Source organism: Populus trichocarpa, chromosome 16, assembly GCF_000002775.5.
Source record: "Populus trichocarpa isolate Nisqually-1 chromosome 16, P.trichocarpa_v4.1, whole genome shotgun sequence".
In the NCBI taxonomy this organism is placed as follows: Eukaryota; Viridiplantae; Streptophyta; class Magnoliopsida; order Malpighiales; family Salicaceae; genus Populus; species Populus trichocarpa.
The window spans coordinates 5,349,703-5,367,172 of NC_037300.2; the positions used below are offsets into that span (position 1 = coordinate 5,349,703).

Below are 17,470 nucleotides of genomic sequence, written 5' to 3' on the forward strand. Positions count from 1 at the left end.
CGAATAAAAAAAGAAAAATTATTCCCTTCAAATAGAAAAACTAAAACAACCTCATAATATTGAATAGAAAAAATAAAATTAATAAAAAAATATTTACTTTTACAAAAAAAAAAAAACTCTTATATCAGTTTTCTCGGACTAGAAAGAACCCGTCCTCAACTTCAAACCTCATTCAAAAACAATCATCTACTATGAACATCCTTTTTTGTGGTTCAATCTACCGTGGGACCTTAACTCAACACTTAATACGGGTCACCCTATAGTGGATCCCTAACACAACTTTTTTAAACAATATATTAGTTCTAGGATGTTTTTCTGTCAAGAGTAAACCATACCCAATGACCTCTAACCAAAATTATTAGGAATCATAAGACTGTGATACGGACTGACGAAGAATAACGGGGTTTTTTTATAAGTTAAAACACTCAAAAAAATAAAAACACCATAACTATGGAGTAGACATCCAAAATATTTAATCTTTATCCATCCAAGTTTCTCTTGCCAAAAAGCTATTACAGTCATTTATATAGAAAAACTAGAAAAACCTTACTTGTACTAAAAAAAGAAAAATACTTATTAAAAAAAAAACATGTATAACATCATTTTGAATTAGATATTTAATACAATTGGAATATGATTATTGGAGAAATATTCTCAGTACAAAGATAATTTCACCTAATAATTAACTTATTTAAAATCACTACAATATTCTCTAAAATAACTATTGATGGCTACTAGTGATGATAAAAATGCTTAATAAAATCCACAAATTTTTTTTGTTTTTTTAGTTTAACGTAGGTGTTCGGGCCAGCTTGCGCGCACCTCGACTAATCCCACGGGCCCTGAAGTTAACGACCATGTAAGCCTCTAGTGGCCATCATATGAGTAACCACAGGACTCGAACCTGAGACCACAGATGGAACAAACCTCTTGATTTCAAGTTTTTACCACTAGACCACCACCAAGATGGTTAAATCCCCACATCTTTACTTCTAAAGTTAAGACCTACGTGCTATCTTATTTGTGATTCAGATTGGTCAAGGTTTTTAGAGTCCAAACACCCCCTCTCCTCCTCAGCCAAAATCCCATATCTTTGTGAAAGTATTTTCTTTCGTTTTATAATCAGCAAGTGGAAGATCAGAAGATTACGACAAAAGGAGACCAATGTCAAGTTGTGTCTTTTCTAATGCGTTGCATCTCACATGCCTTCATGTTTGGGCATCTCCTCTACTACACTCCAGAAGTTTCTCCCAACAATTAATAATCCTCTAGAACGATTCGACTATCCAACAATTGTGGCACAATAATGATTATGAAAGTATATTTTGGAGTATTTAAACTTTTAAATCATAATTGAGAGGGAACGACTTCTTGTTGATAGAGTTTTCATCTATTTTTTTTTAATAGCCATTAAAGAAAGAATTAGCACCCAATTCGTTACAAGAAATCCATTTCAAGATTCCAAGTTTTGTGAGGTGTGTGCCTTTCTAATCTTACTTATAATTAATAATGACAAAGATTATACCCAGTTCTATAATGAATCAAGTAGGATCATGATTGTACATTATTGGTGATAAGTGTTTCTTGCCTCACACATCTAAATAATCAAGTAATTAATGGAAATCATATTATGCTATTAGGTACTGTTTGTATTTACGTTTTAAAATTGTTTTTAAAAAAAGTTTAAAATTTTTTATTTTTTTGCATCAAATTAATATATTTTTAGTGTTTTTATATCATTTTGATGTGCTAATATCAAAAATAATTTTTAAAAAATAAAAAAAATATTATTTTAATATATTTTCAAGTAAAAAGCATTTTAAAAAACAACCACAACCACACTACAAATCAGCCATCACAGTGAGAAGAAGTTGAATGCCTTCTTGTTTTTTTACAACTAGTTTTTATATACTTATACTAAATCCTTGTCTGAATTTTTAAATCTTATATAGACAGCTAGCCCCCATCTGAATTAATTTATTCAATAAACAATTTATTCTTTGTAGCATTTCTTTTTTATTCAAATAAAGATTATGTGATGTGTTGGGATGGGTTGGATTTCCCTTTTATTTGGAGGATCCCATATTTATATTTGGTTCGGGACATAAAATATTATTAAGTCCAGAGAGAGAGAGGGGGGAGTTTTAGTCCCTTTGTTAGGGGGTTTTAAACACTATTTATGGAGAGAGAGAGAGAGATATGAAGAAATCACAACTGTTTTGAGAAGATAGTTGTAATTCATTATTTGTTGATAATGGAGATTTTGAATTAACTAAAGTCTCGTGACTTTTCCTCCAATATTAGGGGTTTTCCAAGTACAAAATGCTTTGTTTAATTTTTATGTGACTTTGGTTCATATTGAATTCTATCTCTATTTAATTGCTTCGCGACAATTTACACAAAGAGGGAGAAAAAAATATATTTTCCTTTTTTGTGGGAGATTGGAAAATGTTTATTTTTTGCTAGATCATATAAACAGTGAAGCACTTCCCTGATTTTTTTTTTTTTAACTACAAAATTAAGTCTTTTAAATACAAATGAAACAATACTAATCCCTGGCAAAAGACAAAGGTCTTGGGATCTTCAAAAATTCAGCTTCTTACATATTAAAAACTAATTTTTCAACCCTAATAGACAACACCTAGACCCCCGATTCAACTTCAATTGATCTTGAAAATTACGAGCCTAAAACCCAATTTTTCAGCCCTAATAGACAACACCAAACAATCAACACTTACAAAAAAAAATTCCAATTTCATCTTCAATTCATCTTGAGAACCACAAATTCCTTCACTACCTACCATTTTCACTCAATTACCACAAAACAACACCAACCCACTTCAATTGCTCACTTAATTCAAATCCAAAATCACAACTTTCCCAACTTGAAAAAAATATCAAATTAATACAATAAAAAACAAATAAAAACCCTAAGAAAACTCATATTCATTACACAACAATTTTGAACAAGAGTAATCTTCAATCAATAAAGCAAGAAAATATACGCCCAATTCATTTTATTATAATAAAAGTTAAATAGATATGTTAGAGAATAATATAAATCATATCTTGAAACTTCACCTAACAACTTAAGCTATTAGGTTGCGAAGGTTCTTTGACAGTGTCTTCTCTTTGCACAACTAGTCTCCTTATCCAGACTCTCATAGGTCATTAGGTTTTCTAGTAACCATAATACTAGATGGAGACTCATGAACCCCTCTAATCATAATTTTATAATTAAACCCAAAATATTTTTAATTTCTTAAGATATATTTGACATTCAATATTATGCACATCATGACAATCATCTCAATATATATAAAAAATACTTATTATATATTAAATTCTTGTATAATTTTTTAAAAAAATATATATATTTTACCTGGCTCAAAGTGAATGCCCAAACTAGTTGGAAACTAAAGAAGCATATTATAAGGAACCCGTGATGGAAGCTAGTGTCTGCATGTGAGGCACACGATCTCTTTTTAATGAGCAAATTGCATTTGATTGCTTGCGTCCAATGTAATCTTACTTTGAGATTAGTAGCCGTCAACCATTAAATGGTGACCTAATTGAAGGCACTTGACATTTGTTAATTACACAAGACAGACACACACTGAAGGAAGCAACAATTGACTGATCGCTGCCTGGGTATCAACAATTATTGATGATCTTGCAACCGTAATATGGAAAAAAAAACCTAACACAGAACAACTAGCTTATAAAAATGTCATTGTCTTCGGGTGTCTTTCCATGCAAATTCCTTTGCGCTATTATGAAATTTGGACAATGAACTCCGACCATGTTAGCATGTATATATATATATATATAACTTAACAGATCTAGTATCTTCTCTGGTTGTTTTATTTATATAAACAGGGAAGTAGTTTAGTTCTTTCTTTCTTTTTAAACTTTTTTTTTCTTGTGATTGAATTCTTTTATAGTCTAATTTGATAGGATTGTGCTTGAAATTATGGGAAATAGGAAATTAAAAGATGGAGGATGGAAATGTAAAAAAAAAAAGAAAAATATGTTTAATCCCACATTCTTGATAATTTTAATTTTCATCTAATTTTTCAATTTCTGGTTTTGAGAAAGGAGAAAAAGAGTTGTTTCAAAACAATAAGGAGAGAGAAAATCATTTATTAAATCACTTTTTAAGTGCTTGTTTGGAAGTGTTGTAACAGTTTCTTTTCAAAGTACTTTTTATTCTAAAACATGTTAAAATAATATTTTTTTTATTTTAAAAAAATTATTTTTGATATCAGCACATCAAAATGATCTGAAAATATCAAAAAAATATTAATTTAAAGCAAAGAAAGAAATAAAAAAATTAATTTTTTTCAAAAGCACTTCTAAAATGCAACGTCAAACACTACCTTAATGATGAAACTCATTGTTTTTAGTGTCAATGGGTTTCATTTAACGAGAGGGGTTTATATTGGGTTTTAAACCCTCATCTTGCCTAGAAAAACAAATAAGGGTCAAGAGAGAATTTTTTTTTGTTTGATTTTGTGTTTTTGAATTTTTTTTCTTTATAGGGGTGGCTTAATAGATTAGTTGTTTAGGTTATAAGGATGTTTATTAGGTGTTTTTTAACCAAAATAAATGAAAAAATGGACTTTTCACACCAAAATACCTCTTTCTTGGTTTTTCAACCACCACGGTAGTAGCCGGATTCTAAGCAGACAGACGATACGTCATTTGCTTTAATTTTAAAAAACAAAATAGGAATAAACAATAGGTTATCCGTCCCTTACAAAAAAAAAATAAGTTGGTCCAGGCACACAAGTATCCCATTGGTTTCGAATTCTCTTCTTTTTTATAATGTAATATTTTTGAATTCTTATAAATAGGATCAAACCTTATTCCACGGTATTTATCTCTTTCTTATTCTTAAGCAAGTCTCTGGGAGGGCTTGAACCCTTTTTTTGTCATTTTGTTTTTTCTTTTCTTTCTTTTGAAATATCAATTTTTTATGGTTAATTGTGTTTTTGAGATGGTTTGAATTTAAAGAAAAACAATTCTATTTTTTAATATAATAGTTTTCCAGAAATAATATGGGATTGTTAGTTTTGTATCTATTTTTCTTCTTCTTTTTTTTTTTTTTGTTATTACATTATATCTTTTCAATTTCTCTTTTTTACATATTTTTTAATATAATATTTTTAACATTTGTAATTAAATTAATCTACTGGCTTATCCCTTTATTATGAGACTGTTCCAAAGTACTTCAGCAAGTTAGATAAGCCCACCAAAATCTGAGTCAACTGAAAAGGAAAACAATAGACTATTGGAGTTCTTAAGCCCAAGAAAATCTCATTCCACTGAAAAGTGAAAATCAATGGACTTTGGATCAGAAGTTCAGAAACTCTCTCCTCCGCAGGAACAGTTAGCCTGCAAAGCTCTGAGCAATGCTTTAATTGGAAAATCATCACATTATTATTAATTTTCATGAAAGACAGGAAACGAGAACTTCTCAGACAAACACCATCAGCTACATGTAACAGAATACCAAGGATTAGTTGCAACTTCTTGAAGAACAGGATTACAATCTGTAACCCTACCATTTAGACAATTTGATCAACCAACTCAGCTGGAGTATGAGCTCCATTGTTGTGCATGCGACCTTGGCACACCAGGCTGACCTTAACATGGTAGAAAGAAAGTAAATTATTTATGGCCCATTGAAACTCCATTTCCAGTTATCAACATTATAACACCCATATATCGTTCTGTTGTAATTGTGTGGATTTAAGGGAGAAGCTGAATGTAATACCCACACACACACACACACACACACGCTAGACTTGGAGAATGACATGAAGACATTGTTTTTGCAACATCATTCCATTACAAGAAAAAAAAAGAGAGAGCTTCCTGTCTAGAGCACTTATTCCAGAAATTGCTGCTCAAAAATCGCATGTCTAAAGAGACATTACATGATAAATAAAACTTGTTCACACCTCCCTAATTCGCAGTGATATGAGATTCGCAATGCAATGCAATGCTGGCCCCTCTATATGGCAGCAAAGTAATCCTTGCTCAGCTTTGGATCAGGCTTCATGGACTTCTCACCAGGCTTCCACCCAGCTGGGCAAACTTCATCTGGATTTTCTTGCACATACTGCAAGGCCTGTAATAAATGCAAAAGCAATCAATAAGAATGAATGGAAAACATATGCTGAAAGGCACTTCAGGTGTACAATCATGCCAATCCTTAATTTACAAAATCTTCCAGTTTTAGAATATCTTTTCCCTGTATTTGTGAAATCACCTGGAGTGTCCTCTTCGTCTCGTCAACACTACGCCCAATGGCAAGGTTGTTAATGGTGGAATGTTGGATGACTCCTTCTTTATCAATGATGAAAAGTCCTCTCAGAGCAACTCCCTGAAATTAAAACCAAGTATCAAAAAAAGAAAACGCGGAGGCAGAGGCTCCTCTTCCAAGCACTGTGCAGAGGTTAACGGGCAGTGGTGATTAATACGAGAGAGCCCTTTTCTCAGCATTGTCTGACAATGGGAGTGGCATTAACCACAGGATAGATAAGGCCACTAAGAGAATAACACGGCACTCTGATTCCCATTCAATAGAGAACTAGATGTGAGCTAGACCTAAGTCATTATGGTTTAGCTTGATACTGAGTCGTGCCAGTAACAAACAACAGACAAAAAAATGCATGGATGTGCATTTGTACATGTACACGGTTATGCAATAACAAAGTGATATTAAAAAAATGAAGGTTTTTAATGAGTTCATTGTGTTTCTTAGAACAACATTAATAAAAACATCTCGTACCTGATCAGGAATTAGCACTCCATAAGATTTTGAAATGGATTTGGTGACATCAGAAATCAAAGGATACTTCAAATCTCCAAGCCCACCAGACTTTCTATCTGTTTGGACCCAGGCAAGGTGCGAGAACTACACAGAGAATATCATGACACGCTCAACACCAATAATCAATTTATGATTTTTAGTCCAATACCAAAATCAGCTCTGATACAACAAACAGATAGTGGATGGTTCCAATTTTGAAAGCAAATGTTTATGTATTTTATCAGTACAGACAAAAGCTAATGAAAATTGGCAATGACCAAACTTGCAACCAACAAGGTTGCAATTGCATTATATGCAGACGATATCTTCTATAGCTAAAGTCAATGGATTTATAACGAAAACCAAATTGAGATTCTTTACAGTAATTTTCAGTTCCTAGTTTCTTCTACAGCCAAGTTACTTTTTGTCCATTACAATATTCACTTCAACTTATCAACTCAGAATGCTGTGATTTGAACCATACGTTTTCAAAATACATGCAAAGGCCACGCAATTTTATCAATTGTGCTAGCAAGCATGGCTCACATTATTTATATAAAGGAAACCGATATGAATAATACACACAAATTCAAGTCAAAGTCAAGTCAACCCAAGCTATAATCCAGCTACTTTAGGTTGGCTACAAGAATCCTTCCCCCCCACCCCACTGAAACAAAAAAATTCAATTAGACTATCTAGAGACATATTATATAATCCTAAACGTGTGTGTTGTCTGCGGGAGTATGTGCTCCAACTCATCAAATAAAAGTTGAAAACTTGAAGTGAAAACATAAGATCCACTAAGATTTCAGGCCGAAGTCACAGGATTCCTAGAATTTTCTTTCTTGATTTTGACAAAAGAAGATATATACCACACTGTCGATTGAAACACCCAACACTTCTGTGTTTATCTGCTCAAATTCCTCATGACGGTCACTAAAAGCAGTGATTTCTGCACACAAGTGAAACAGAAAAAATATGAGAAGAACAATTAGCATCCACAACTCGTCAAAGCTTCAAACGACATAAGCTAAGTTCCAAACAAACCTGTGGGACAAACAAATGTGAAGTCCAATGGATAGAAAAATAGAATCACATATTTCTTCCCAATATAATCAGACAGTTTAACCTGAAACCAAAATTAACCAATAAAACATAAAAGAGTTTGAAAGAATAATACACAACACAGGAGCACAAATGCAAGCTCAATTCACCACACAATTTTCATAGCCAATCAAGCTAACAATTAACTGGCTTTCAAATTTTACGATTTTACAACAATCAGAGTAGCAATTAGGTACTTAATCTATTTTTTAAGACCAAATTTCTGTGCAAAATAGAAACATTGTAATCATACAATTCCTTCAATGTAAATTAAAATTTAATTTAATTAAAAAAAAGAATGACATGACATGAACTCCTTATATTCGATAACATTGTCAGCACAAAGTACATTAATGAACTCTTGATCGAAGACAGCCTCCGCCTCGAAATCCGGTGCTATGTTTCCGACCAATGGAAGTTCGCTCTGCACAGAAGAAAACGAAAGCAAACTTAGTTAGAGGCTGAATCAAACACAGAAGAAAAGCTCTTTCAAATAGTTAATGAAATGGGAATTTGGGTCATAAAAACCAACGAGTCTGAGAAAAAACTTACAGAGGCTTTGACAACGAAGGTGCTTCTAGAATGAGAGCCACGAGTCAAGGAAATGGAACGAGGGACGCGAGATTGGAAGGATTTGCGAGTGCCAAAAAATGAGTTGGGGAGAGTTATGTTTTTAGAGATAGGAAAGGCCATGGATTTGGTGGTGGTGGCGGTGGCGGCGGCGGCGATAGAGGAGATGAGAGTGGTGGAGGTAGCTGAGCAGGCCATATTCTTGGGGGAGGGGGGGAGAAGCAGGTAGAGTGTTCCTTCTCTTGGTGTGATGAACAGTAGTGGTTGGTGTGGGTAGAGCAAGTATAAGGTTGAGAAATGGCGAGTGATAAGATAAAACTAAAACTAGTGTAGTAGGAGTCAATGGACCTGTTTTCAGTTCCTTTGGTTGTTAGGATTCTTTTTATGTTTTTTTTTTTTTTTTTTTTTTAGGTACGGGCAGAGGGGGTGGGTTACCCGTTCCTACATTCCGGGGCATCCGGAAATCTAGCTAAGTGCAATGTCAAGCGAGTTCTGGTTTGTGAGGACCCTGAGACCGTGATCTTATTTTTTAGATAGTGTTTTATTACTTGCGTGATAAAAAAATTAGATAAGATAAAATAGAAAAATAAAATGGAGATAAAATTATTTTTATTAATGATGTATAAGATAAAATAATTATTTTTGTATTATGTTGGATTATGGTGGATAAAACATACAAAAATTTTTAAAAATCTATTTTATCTTTAATATAAACAATTTTCAAATTTACATAATTAAATAGATAATTAGATATTATTTTTTTTACTTTAGTTTATATTGAGTGTTGAAATTAATAATATTATAATAACCTTAATTATAAAATTATGATTGACTTGATGAGTTGACATGAGGTTTGGACTGGTTCAAATTTTTTTAAAAAAATAAAGAAGTGATTGATTAGACCTTACACGGACAAAAACTTATGTCAACCTGAGATAAAAGACGGGTCAAATTCCATTGATTTTTTTGAAAAAAAATGGTCAAAAGAAGGTTATTTTGATTATTTTAAAAAATAATTTACCAGATCGACTCTCCTGACTCGTAACCTGAACCTTGTCTCGGTTCGACTCCGGCTTTAAAACTATATTAATAAAAAAAATTATTCATATGTTGTTTCAGGTCAACTCGTGTTGACCCTCTCAACCCGTGACTTGGGTCTTGCCCTGGTCAACCCCAAATCATATTTAAAAAATATGATGATAATAATTTTCATCCTTACATTGATCCAAATCAACTCAGGTTTACCTTCCTAATCCATGACCCGGGCCTTACCCCGAGTTGACTATCAAATCAAGTTTTAAAATTATAATAATAATCACTTTTATTTTATTTTGACTCGGGTTGACCCTCTTAACACGTGACTCCAGCCTAAGAAAAATATTGAAAAACAATTCTAGCATGCATACTAAAGAAAAAAGATTAAAAAGACACTATGAAGTTTTATTATTGTTAATGATAAATTATTTGTCTTTAAAAAACATTATTGCTCATTTCTTGGCGCAAAAATTATTTGTAATAAGCCTCTCAAGATTTTAATAACATTATCTTAGTTGATATGTACTTCTAAATAAGATATTGAATCAAAGATTATATAACTCAAATATCTTTTCATAAGATAAACATGAGCTCTAGAGCTCTAGATTTAAAAAGAAAACCAAAGTATATATAAAAAAAAGAAAGCATTAAAAATGAGATGAGGAAAAGTATATAAAAATCTAAAAATTATTGTATAAAACTCTTTCTTCACTCTCCTTTTATAGTGGATTTTGAAATCTAAAATATTAAAGAATTAATTTCAATAATAATTAAAATAAATTCTCAATATTATTAACCTACATTATCAATTTTTTATTAAATTAAAAATTAAATATAAATATAGTGGCTATAAATATGAATTCTTGAATTGAAAAAATTATTTAGATTTTCAAAAAATATATTTGAAAAAGACTTTTAACATTCATGTTTGAACTGGAAAAAATAATACACTGGAAGAAATAATTCTTCATGTGAATTATTTAAGCAATCTAAAGATTTGTTCCTCTCGATACCACTAAAAATGGTTTGGATAATAATATATTCAGGAAAAGAACATGGTCCAGGCACAGCCAGTTTATGGGCCATAAACGAGCACCATACAGCTTCTACAGCTCAAAGAGGCCAGTCCATGGAGCTAGGCCAGTCTCTCTCTTATTCATGGGACAAACAAACCTCTATCCAAGCTTTCTAATTTCGATCAGATAGCACTTGCTCCCCATCTCCAGATCATGTTATCAAAATTTCCTGACCCTTCTCCACCACAATTTCCTCCATTGTCTTGAACCAAGGAAAAACACCAACACTAGAACCCCCTCACAGTCTGGGAGCCATGTAACTCAACACCATGGAAGACACACTCCTCCATTTCCTGTCCAACATCAAACCCTCCCCACTTCCTTATCCCAAAGCCCACAGCTTCCCCTTATCCCACCATGATTATTGCCCCGCACTTTCTTGCCCAAGAACCCTCCATTTTCCCACTCTTTCCTCCAAAACGAACACCGCTTCTCTCCCTCCTAAGCCTCTCAAAACACCAGAAACCCCCTCTGTATCCTCACACCATATCCCTCCACCGCCGCAATCCCCACCCCAAGAACCACCCAATACTGAATTTCAAGAAAAAATCCTCTACCTCGATTCAATAGGCCTAGACATATTCTCCTTAATAAACCACCACCGTCCGTTCATCCTCTCGGCCTCCTTATCAAACATCAAATCCATCATTGATTTACTCACCTCCATGAATTTCACTCCACAAGAGTTCCGCAGAATCATCTCCATGTGCCCAGAAATCCTCACCTCCACTCCTTCCACTGTCACCCCAGTCATCACCTTCCTTCTCCGTGAAGCCCGCGTCAACGGCTATGATTTGAAACATGTCATAAACCGACGGCCCAGATTACTGGTATCCAGCGTCAAATACTGCTTGCGCCCCACACTCTATTTCCTCCAAAGCATTGGCCTTGAAGAGGTAAAAAGACACACATATTTGCTGTCTTGTAGTGTTGAAAAAAAACTCTTACCAAGAATCCAATACTTTGAAAAAATTGGGTTCTCGTATAAAGATGCTGTTTCCATGTTTAGGAGATTTCCACAACTGTTTAATTACAGTATTAAGAATAATATTGAGCCCAAGCTGAATTATTTTGTTGTGGAAATGGGAAGGGATTTGAAGGAGTTAAAAGAATTTCCGCAGTATTTTTCATTTAGTTTAGAGAATAGAATTAAGCCTAGACATCAATGTTGTGTTGAGAAAGGTCTGTGTTTTCCTCTACATACGTTGTTAAAGACAAGCCAGGAGGAGTTTATGAGTAGAATTGATGTTTGTTGTAATTCTTCTGTTCCTTCGAGAAGTTCTCCTTTGTATTCTGTAAATTGCGACGTTGATTCTTCTACTAATACAGAATAAATTTTCTTTTTTTTTGGATTTCTGGGTGGCTGGATGGTGTTGCTGCTTGTGTTTATGTCACAGTTAGTTTTGAATAAAATAATCAATTCCATAGATTTTATGTAAGAAGGTGTCTGTCTGCTGAATTCGATGAAAATATTAGAATTTCCCAGCTGCGGATTTGCATCTTTATGCTATCCTTGTTATGGAGTTGTTTCGATTACGAGTTCTTTCTAGAATAAGATATATTATCATAATTGTAATGTAATGGAAATAGTGTTCCTTCATTCATTACATCACGTTATGATTTAGAGTATTACACTGGACTAACCTTAATTTGCTTGTGGATGTCTATGTTGCGGAAGATTTAGCCTTTTTAAGTTAGCTCTATGTTGTCAAACTTGAATCACTACGGAGCAATGATACCAGGAGGCTTAAGATGGAATTTCTATGAAATTTGAGTTTTATGCTATTGCTACATATAGGTATTTATCATGTTTGTGGAGTGAAAGGGGAGGACACTGGTACAGCAGGAGCTGGTAGTAAATAATTGGGAGGGGGGGCTAGTTTTCACAATTATAACTTTGCATTACTTGTGTTGTTGATTTTCGACTCAGGAAAGCAGGTGATTGTCTGTATTGTACCCAAGAATAGGTCTTATCGGTTGCAGCATCTGGTGTTTTTCAAGGAGAGAACTTTTATGATGATTACTTGAGCTGATAATTTTCCCCGTAGAGTTTAGAGTTCTTTGCTGGTATGGTGTGGAGTTAGGAATTCAATTTGTTTTAAAGACATGTTCTTTGCAAGGCCAAGTTAGACTGAACTGGATTCAATTTGCCATTCCCTCACCATGCATCTTAAAAGACCTGTCTTTCTCAAGACCAATATCTAGCTGAGCAGTGTGGCACCATTTACAATTTGTTCCCATCGGTATGTTCTAATGACTTGTCATTTGTGAATCATCCCAAAGATGGGTTCTTTTTTGGCGATACAACTCAGTAGCAGCTTGTTTTCCTGGAGAAAGCACACTGAAATTCTAAAAATTAAGTGCTGCCTTTTCTTCTTTTCCATCAGAGCACCACGATTCGATGCAATGATGGCTTAAGCAACTATGAACCCACTGATCGTCCATGAATTCTCTCTTTCGTCCAGTGAAGTGTCTTTTTTTCATCTTCTTCTTTTGTGTGGAGGATCTTGAAAACGCACTTAGAAGAAAGAAAATATAATTTCTTAATCATCATATCAGTTCCTTGAAGTTAGGTCTCTTGAATTGATTTTATATCCTTCCTTCTCTATCTCTACTCCTGGTGACCCTGGATCAACCGTGACCGCTAAACCAAAAGGGAAGAAAAAACCAGTTAAACTGCAAAGCTAGGGCGAAGGCCTCGTCTTTTGTCCAAGAGGAGGTTTCTTAGGAGCGGAACATGTGGCTGCATCCTTGACGGCAAATGATTTGGTTTCTGGAAACAGTACTCAGGTTCGGTGGATGATATGAATATAATGTAAAATAATGGAATGCTTGTAAATAAATTAAGTAAAATTGTTACCATGTTTGCTCGCTGTCAAATAATCATTCAATAATATTCATATTTTTTTGAAAGTTCCGGGGATTGTTTTCGTTGCCCCGCAAGCTAAATGCGCAAACAATTATCGATGAAAAAAATATATATATAAATGAATGTTTTATAGGAATATAATTGTTAAAATTATGAGTTGACTTATAAAAATATATAATTTTACTAGTCAACATATATTTATCGTGTAAAATCACGTAAAAATAAAATAAAATTGGATTGAAATCGTGTAAAATTGATAAAATCATGATTTTACGATTGATTTTATGATTTTATAATAAATCTAAATTCCAATATCCATGGATTCTTTTTTCAATCGGTAGTGTAATGATGAAGGAATCATCGTCCTGCCTAAACTCTTTCTAACAAATAAAAAATTATCTATCATGGTGAGACTTTGAGAATTATTATTCTAAAATGGTATCTTTGTGGATAATAGTGACAGACCATACTCTGAAGTCTGATCCACCATGTGATTATGCCTAAATAACATAGTTTTTTCAATAAATTTACATCATTATGATTTCTCTATAGAAAATCTCATAACTTGTTTATGATATATGATATAAAAAGGAACTAGACTTTAAGATTAAAAAAAAGACCTACTTTGAATTGTTTAATTCATTCGTTTTAGCTCATACAAAGCCTACAATTCCTTCTTGATCCACTTATTGAGATTCATAATGTATAACAAACAATATCTGAAACTTATAAAAGTATAACAATATCTAAAAAAAAAACATAATAATATCTAAAAGTGGTGTATTATTCATCAAGAAAAAAGACACCAAATAAGTTAAAATTATCACTATGGATGATCATGTATTTGCAGGGAGCATCAAAACTGGTGTTGGTCAATAATGGAGCATAATCATGAAGACATAATTATTTTCAATGTTTTCCTTGGATGTAGAGTATCACCAATCACTTCTAACGTTTTTCCTTAGGTCTTGCATGATAGGATTTTATGATGCAAGAACAAGTACACCACATCTTTATTTATGGACTTGCTTATTATTTGTATGAGCCATGTATGAAAAAAATAGTTATGATTTTACAATTTTATGATGTGTTTTTACAAACCGAGTTTACATTGTATTTTACATGTCGTGCCAAAAAAATATTTTGAATAACCTTGAATGGAACACTAAACAAATATTGTGTTCTAACAATTTAGCAGACAATTGGATATATAAAAAAAATTCCAGCATATATAGTTGGCAAGAAAAAAAATTCAACTAGTTTGAAATTAGATGTGCATGTAATAATAACATGGTGAAGACAATCAACCGGGAATGCAAGTGTGGTTGTGGTGTAACTTGCGTTTGTAAACGAACTCCTATACAACAAATCATTGGGTGGCATGGAAATATATGTGAAAATTTAAAATTAAAATGTGTAGCCAATCCATTCTTTTAATTTTATAGCAATCACCTTAATTGGTTGTTGTTATGTAGTAACACCCCAAATGCTTTAAATAAACTTATGCCATCTCTTTAACAAATTATTCACTTACATCTATAGGATTCATTTTTTATTTTATTGTTTATGGCTTTATGCATGGTACGAATTGTAGTGTTGCTAGAACTCTCTTGTTTGACTACACACTTGGCATTTTTGGTATCTTCATTAAAGGATTTTATTGACTTTGCATTAATAATCTAAATTCAAATCTTAACATTCAACCGGGACTCAAAGCATTCAAATTCAAATAATATTATTAGCATTCTATGTTTTTACTAGATTCATTTTCTCATGTAATGTATTTCTTAGACTCTAACATTCAATGAGTTTTAATGAAAAGGCTTTAGATACGAGGACACACAAAAGCACATTGTTGATATTGCAAATTGAGTAGAGTTCTGCAATTTAAATTATTTTTTCTTTCATGTATTTATAACAAACACGATATTAAATAAAGTAATTATAAATATGCACAACATTTTCATTATCCTTAAAATATCTTTTGATAACATATCTAGCACCATATTTTTAAGCCTTTTAAGAAAGAACAAATAAGCCTCATACTTGATGGGTTATTACTTGTTAGGCTTGGTTATTGAGCATTGAATATGACAATTAAATTTAGGCTTTTTACTTTCTTTTAAAACAAGTTCATTGACAAGATCAAGGGACCCCTCTAATGTTTAAGTCAGTATTTATAAAAGAGAATGAAAACTTTTTTAGGTTGTATGATGCATGCACATAATAAGGTCTTAAAAAAATGATAGTTAGAGAAGAAGAATAATATTTTACATATACTTATGTGTGTTCTCATGTTTCCTCTTTCTAGTAATTAAGGAAAATTTTTATATATCTATATATGAGCTACACCCACTTGCATGAAGTAGTGAGGCCATATAGATGGAGGTTTTATGTCTAAATTACTCTTAATGGTGAGGTATCAAGTCAGTATTAACTAATGAGAACCAACAATGTAGAAGGTTAATGGCTAAAACTACCTCCTAGCATTGAGTCTTGCCTTAAAAACTCATTGGAAGAGCAATTAAGGCTCGTTTTCATTTGCATCATTACTACTATTTTTTTTTTACATGACATCCAGAGTAGCATAATAGTTAGTGTGTTTGGTATTGCGGTAGCTGTTGTGGTTGTGGTTTAAAAAAATTGTTTTATAAAAAGTACTTTTAGTTGAGGTTGGTTTGAAAAAATAGGTGTTTGGTTAAAACTGTGGTTGAAATTGAAGTTGAAGAAAAAGTAGTTTAATGTGTTTGGTTAAAAATGCTTTTGAAATTGAGGTTATAAAATAATTTTAAAATATATATATTAATATTGATGGTTTTAAATTTAAATATTATAGAATTAACTACTCTTATTACATCATGAAATAAATAATACTTGATATAAAATATTTTTTATTATTCCATTAAACTATTTATAATTCCATTACATACAAAATTCAACCGATAAGAACTATAGTTTTCATAATTTTGTGAGCGTGTAATAAAATCAGATAAAATAAAATTAATATTACAGTGCGAGTGAATTTAATTTACTCTATACTAGTTTTTCGGAAAAAAAAAAAAATTGTTCATTTCACAATGCGAGTATATTTAATTTACTCTAAACTAGTTTTTTTTTCAAAAAAAACTCTTAAAAATTAACAGACTTAATAAAAAAAAAACTTTGCACGTGAACAGTGCAAGTGAATTGCACTGTTCACGTGAACAATGCAATTCACTGAACAACGTGCCCATCACAGGTTGAAACTCTCATGCAAAAGCAGTAAAATACTGCTTCTAATGAATCGTGGTCCTGCCGCATATAAATGGCGGGACCCATGTGTTTTAATTAAGATAACATTTATAACCAAACGGCCATTCATGCGTTTTTAAAAAAACACAAACGCTAACGCGTTGCCAAACGGATTCTTAATAGGTTTTAGGGAACTGGTTAGGGAACCTATAGTCTTTGCATGCCAAAAACTATCAAGGATCATTTAGGAGTTGCCTATTTTGTTGGTTAAAAAATATCAAATAATATGAAGAAAATATATTGGTGTTAACCTTAAAGGTAAGATGGGTTTTTCCTAACCATATGTGAATGCTTAGGACAAGTATAAGAACAAATCTCATGTCAAGGGACTGTTTAAGTGATGATCGATCCCTAAATGAAAGTGTTGATATAAGTTTTGAGTTTATTTTGTTGGAATGGGTAAGAATTTAACTATAAAGTCTTTTAATATATTTATTGATTGATCGTGGTTACTTAAGTGTTCCTGATGGATTTATGCAATCATTCTTGTCAAGAAAATCTCAAGTCTTTGAGTATTAAAAGTGTTGTCAACAATTCAAAATAATTCATGAAGCTTGTCACAAAGATCATCTCTCATGAGAGCTGTGCGAATGTTTATCGAATGTGTTGTTTTAGGTAGCATTAAGGCTACTAGGTCTTAGGATCCTAGTAGGGAATCTTGTAATTTTTGTATAATCAACACATTCTCAGTCCATGTAAGAGTTA

The 17,470-nt window shown here is 32.4% G+C and overlaps 2 protein-coding genes across 2 annotated transcripts; one reads left to right on the forward strand and one right to left on the reverse strand.

Annotated features, from left to right (window-relative positions):
• Positions 1-5,818: 5,818 nt before the first annotated feature.
• Positions 5,819-8,842, reverse strand: LOC7469956 (2-Cys peroxiredoxin BAS1, chloroplastic). The gene is made up of 7 exons (XM_002323358.4): positions 8,477-8,842; positions 8,274-8,348; positions 7,868-7,949; positions 7,693-7,772; positions 6,800-6,925; positions 6,278-6,391; positions 5,819-6,136 (listed from the first exon to the last, which is right to left on the reverse strand). Exons 1-7 carry the CDS (start codon positions 8,690-8,692, stop codon positions 6,020-6,022), a joined length of 810 nt encoding a protein of 269 aa, XP_002323394.3. The 5' UTR covers positions 8,693-8,842; the 3' UTR covers positions 5,819-6,019.
• A 1,795-nt stretch (positions 8,843-10,637) lies between these two features.
• LOC127904415 (transcription termination factor MTEF1, chloroplastic) lies at positions 10,638-11,953 on the forward strand. The gene has a single exon (XM_052447802.1). The coding sequence runs from the start codon at positions 10,875-10,877 to the stop codon at positions 11,937-11,939; it is 1,065 nt and encodes a 354-aa protein (XP_052303762.1). The 5' UTR covers positions 10,638-10,874; the 3' UTR covers positions 11,940-11,953.
• The last annotated feature ends 5,517 nt before the right edge of the window (positions 11,954-17,470 follow it).

Excerpts from the sequence above, each read along its gene's own strand:
- LOC7469956 (XM_002323358.4), bottom strand. The coding sequence starts at position 8,692 with ATGGCCTGCTCAGCTACCTCCACCACTCTCATCTCCTCTATCGCCGCC. Across the intron at positions 8,349-8,476 it reads CCTTCGTTGTCAAAGCCTCT|AGCGAACTTCCATTGGTCGG; the intron begins GTAAGTTTTTTC and ends TCTTCTGTGCAG. Across the intron at positions 6,926-7,692 it reads GTGTTTCAATCGACAGTGTG|TTCTCGCACCTTGCCTGGGT; the intron begins GTATATATCTTC and ends TTCTCTGTGTAG.
- LOC127904415 (XM_052447802.1), top strand. The coding sequence starts at position 10,875 with ATGGAAGACACACTCCTCCATTTCCTGTCCAACATCAAACCCTCCCCA.